Raw genomic sequence first — 3,840 nt, 5'->3', positions numbered from 1 at the left:
TGATTTGTTAATTTCATGAAATTTTATTCGTCCATGTAGGTTCAGATAGTAATCCTGAAAATGAATCTGGCACGCCACCTCACAAGGAACCCGACACTTCCACTGTTGGTAGTGAAGGTATGTTTCATTCATATGCATGGCCATACAAAAAAAAAACAACAACAAAAAACGAAAGAACTATTCCATAGACAGAACGACAATAGAATTGGTATTTGATGTGAAAACACGTCATACTTATCGTGTTGTTTGTAACTTCATAACTTTGTAACGAAATTTTTGGACTTAATCTTTTTTTTTTTCTTTTAATCTGGTTAGTTTGTCCGAGTTAATGTGACACCAATAGGAAACTACTGTCTTTTTCTGTAGCTATACTTAGCATTTTTTTGAGAAATTCACTCATTTCAATTCATACTTTTTTGCCGGTTTAGGCGATGAGGTAGAACTTTTAGATAAAAGCAAGAGGCTGGTTTTTCGAGGAGTTTTGACTGCCCAAAAGCAAGTACATGGTCGTGCACTTAACACAGATTGGGTCGCGGTAATGGTTCAGGAAGTGGTTTCAAAAGGCAAAGTGGAACCATGGCCGGAATTCCCCACACATTCTGGAGAAGTGGAAGAGGGAAGTTTCGTTGCCTGGCCGACAACGCATACTAGAACCCAACAAAGTGCCCCCATTGCCCCTAGACCAAACTTATCAGAGCCGGAGGTTTTAAAGGATGCCCTGCATCCAGACCAGTTTGTCTCTCCCGGGACAATAATGTCCAGGGATAAAGTTACGAAGTAGGAAGTAGGATATCAGCTTAAACCGGTGCCAAACAAGGATGACAGTTGATGAGAGTTGACTCTCGTGAGAGTGTTTGCCAACTCTCATCGACTATCATCAACTTGGTCCAAAGCAGTGAAAACTCTCCTCTCATCCACTCTTATGAAATATTTGAGCACTATCAAAGTTGATGATAGCGTACGAGATCCCATAAGAGTTGGTGAGAGTGTATTAGAGTTTCAGGCCAAACGAGAACGATATTGTGATCATGAACTGTCGTCGGGTCTCATCCTCGTTCGGCACGGGCTTTACAGTAAAGTTAAGGAACCACGACGAGAACGTCAACGAAAACTCGCATTTGGAGACTAACTATTTCGTCGAAAATTCGTCAGGACTGTTACAACTATTTCAATTTATAAAATGTGGCTGGCGATGATTTGATCATTTACGTTGTTAATTTGTACAGAACGGAAAGCTGAACTGAATGGTATCAATAATTTATGAAAGTGTTAAACCATGTAGTCTTGAAGAAACCCATACTTAACTAATAAGGGGACACAGACCAGTACAAAATGCAAAAGTGAGAAGACTAAAATATTTACACTAAAATATGAACAGTACAAAATGCAGTCTAAAATATTTTTAATATAAAGCTATAAGTAATGTATCCATAGCTAGATCTTTGCACACGAATGCGCCTTATAAACTAATTAAGTGTATTGGCTGATCTGTCATCCCTAGACAGTTTTCCCATAATTTGGGTTCTAAATATCGCAGTTATTGCCTACCGTATGTTACAGAGTTATACTTAGGAGTGAAAAAATCAGATTGCCTCAAATTGTACCTGGAGGTATGTTCATTAAAAATATTGCAAACGGTAATCGTGCATAGGACATGTTTAACTTTAAATATAAGAAGACAAATGTCCTGCAAACGTCTGTTATCAAGGTTGGCAGCTTGGTCCTTTCCATTATTTGAGAATAACTAGCTTGTTTTTCATTGTACACCGTGACTGCCCTCAAACCTCTTTCTTGTAATCGTTCAAATTTGCGCAAGTCACTAGCTCTACAAAAATGCCACACTAGCTGTCAGTGTCTAGGGTAAGGTAACACAGCTGTCTTATATAGTTGGAGTTTAGCCTTAATAGCGATTAGATTCCTAAGTCGCATGAAGACAGCAATTCTTTGACTGGCCTTCTTGCACGCTGAGTTTACATGTTCAGAAAAATTTAATCTGGAATCTATTGTTAGCCCTAAAAGTTTGAGAGTTTCCGCGGTCTTAAATTCCTGATTATTTATGCAGATCACTGCAGTTGCGTTTTGAGAGCAAGCTGTCTTCGTGCTGTAACCGATTTTCAATGCATAGTATTTCTTAAGGTTGCAAGCCAGTGGATTAGACTCGTACCGCCTGGTTGCCTGATCCGCACTTGCACTTAGCGGACCTCCTCCTGATCACGAGGAGGTCACATCCACGCTAAGTACAAGTGCGGATCAGGCAACCAGGCGATACGAGTCTAATCTACAGACCAGAAGTCAGTTTATAGTTGTTTCTTTCCTTGATTCTAAGTGCTCTTAGTTAACTTTCCCGCGCTTAAAAGCGCGGGAAAACGCTGGAGATGGAGCCGTGGAGTTGCCAGAAGTGTTAGACTCACGTGGTCCAGCGAACGAAATCAAATCGCTCAAAATTCGGTCAAAGTGATTTGATGTTGGACAAGCATCCATGATGGTACATGTAGGAGATTTTTACACGACGTCTATGCACGATAAGAAGTGTACGCGGGCTTTGACGAGATAAAAGAAAGGAGAATAACTGCGCATAACACAACTAGGGGATTTTTTTTAGAATGGAGCACAAGATCTCTGAAGGGGCAAAATAGTTTGCTGATACCGTTGACGGTATGGCTCTTATGGAAACAATCTTAGTGGCTATCGTAAAGATAGCTATACTCTGTGCGAAAAAAAGTTAAAGAAAAACGGAAGCTGGCCTTCGCTTCCCGTTTTCGTTTTGGCCTTGTCAACCACCTTCATTAGAGAGCCTCGAATGAGCTTTTTCACCTGAACAATAATGACAAAAAAAATCATATGTACTAAGATCGTGTTCCATTGGGTTCAACCGTTTCTGGTTGGTTGGGGTTTTTTTGCGTTGTATTGGGGAAAACCCGTTTTCGGTTAGTTTGGTTGATCAACTTTTTCAACCGGCCTGAAACCAGGTTGAAACGGTTGAAAAAGCGCTTGCGTGATTACGTCGCGTGATTGTAGCCCGCTGAAGACTATTCCCAGGAGTTACCGCGTTTTAACCGAACCGTATCAACCCAAACCGCGTACCGGTTTCGGTTGAAACGGTTGATCCAAGTGGAACACGACCTAAGTTAAGTGGTTTACATTAGTTCGCTATCACGTCTGGTTTTATCTGTATGTCTTCTTTAGCAAGTGTCAGTCCTTTTCTACTGCGCGCTCTGATGGGTAATTTCTTGAGGCTCTGGGTCAGCGGACGTGGCTTGTAATACAGTGGCGATGGATCCCCGATTGAGCCGTCGGTGTCGGACTTTGCAATGTGCGAAGCTGAAGTGATTCTGACCAGCAGTAACGGCATCGACAGCTGAGCACCTGAATAACAGAAGTCAAAACTGTGCGTTAAGCGACCGTAGATAGAAAGATGAACTTTATTTAACTTTTAAATAGTCAAACAAGAAAGATAGCCAAAGGACTCCTATCGTGAAACTTCTATCGCAAAATCATTGTTGGGAGTTTCGCGTACACACGTAGAGCCGGCTACGCGCGAAAACTTACATTGAGCCAGTCTGTACACAGACGTTAATTTTTGGGGGAGTGTGTTTTTTTCTCGTACGTGCGGAAGCGGCCTTTTCTTTGGGCCACCCCCTTGCGTTCGGGCTTTGTCAAATCCCCTGCAGCTTACACTGCGACGAACTCAAGACAAAATAGAGGATCTGTGGACAGCCTAACATTGAGCTCATCTCAATCTTACCTTCAGGAGAATTTGTAAAGTCTTTCAGAGATTTGGATGTAAGTAAAGAGGTCCCTTCTTGGTGGCTTTGTTTGCCGGACGGCGTGTTTCGTGGT

The 3,840-nt window shown here is 41.8% G+C and overlaps 1 protein-coding gene across 2 annotated transcripts in view; it reads right to left on the bottom strand.

The window, feature by feature from the left end:
* Positions 1–2,593: 2,593 nt before the first annotated feature.
* Positions 2,594–3,840, bottom strand: part of LOC145462611 (uncharacterized) — a 24,232-nt gene continuing 22,985 nt past the window's right edge. For both annotated transcript variants that reach the window (XM_081446180.1, XM_081446179.1), the window contains 2 exons: positions 3,746–3,840; positions 2,594–3,366 (listed from right to left, as the gene is read on the bottom strand). The exon at positions 3,746–3,840 is cut by the window's right edge and continues 478 nt beyond it. In XM_081446180.1, the coding sequence (XP_081302306.1) occupies positions 3,143–3,366; positions 3,746–3,840 (319 nt within the window). In that variant the 3' untranslated portion in view covers positions 2,594–3,142. The remainder of the gene's footprint in view (positions 3,367–3,745) is intronic.

Source organism: Orbicella franksi, chromosome 12 (assembly GCF_964199315.1).
Source record: "Orbicella franksi chromosome 12, jaOrbFran1.1, whole genome shotgun sequence".
Taxonomy (NCBI): Eukaryota; Metazoa; Cnidaria; class Anthozoa; order Scleractinia; family Merulinidae; genus Orbicella; species Orbicella franksi.
The sequence above is the reverse complement of the archived record's forward strand: the minus strand, read 5'-3'. Positions and strand labels throughout refer to the sequence as shown.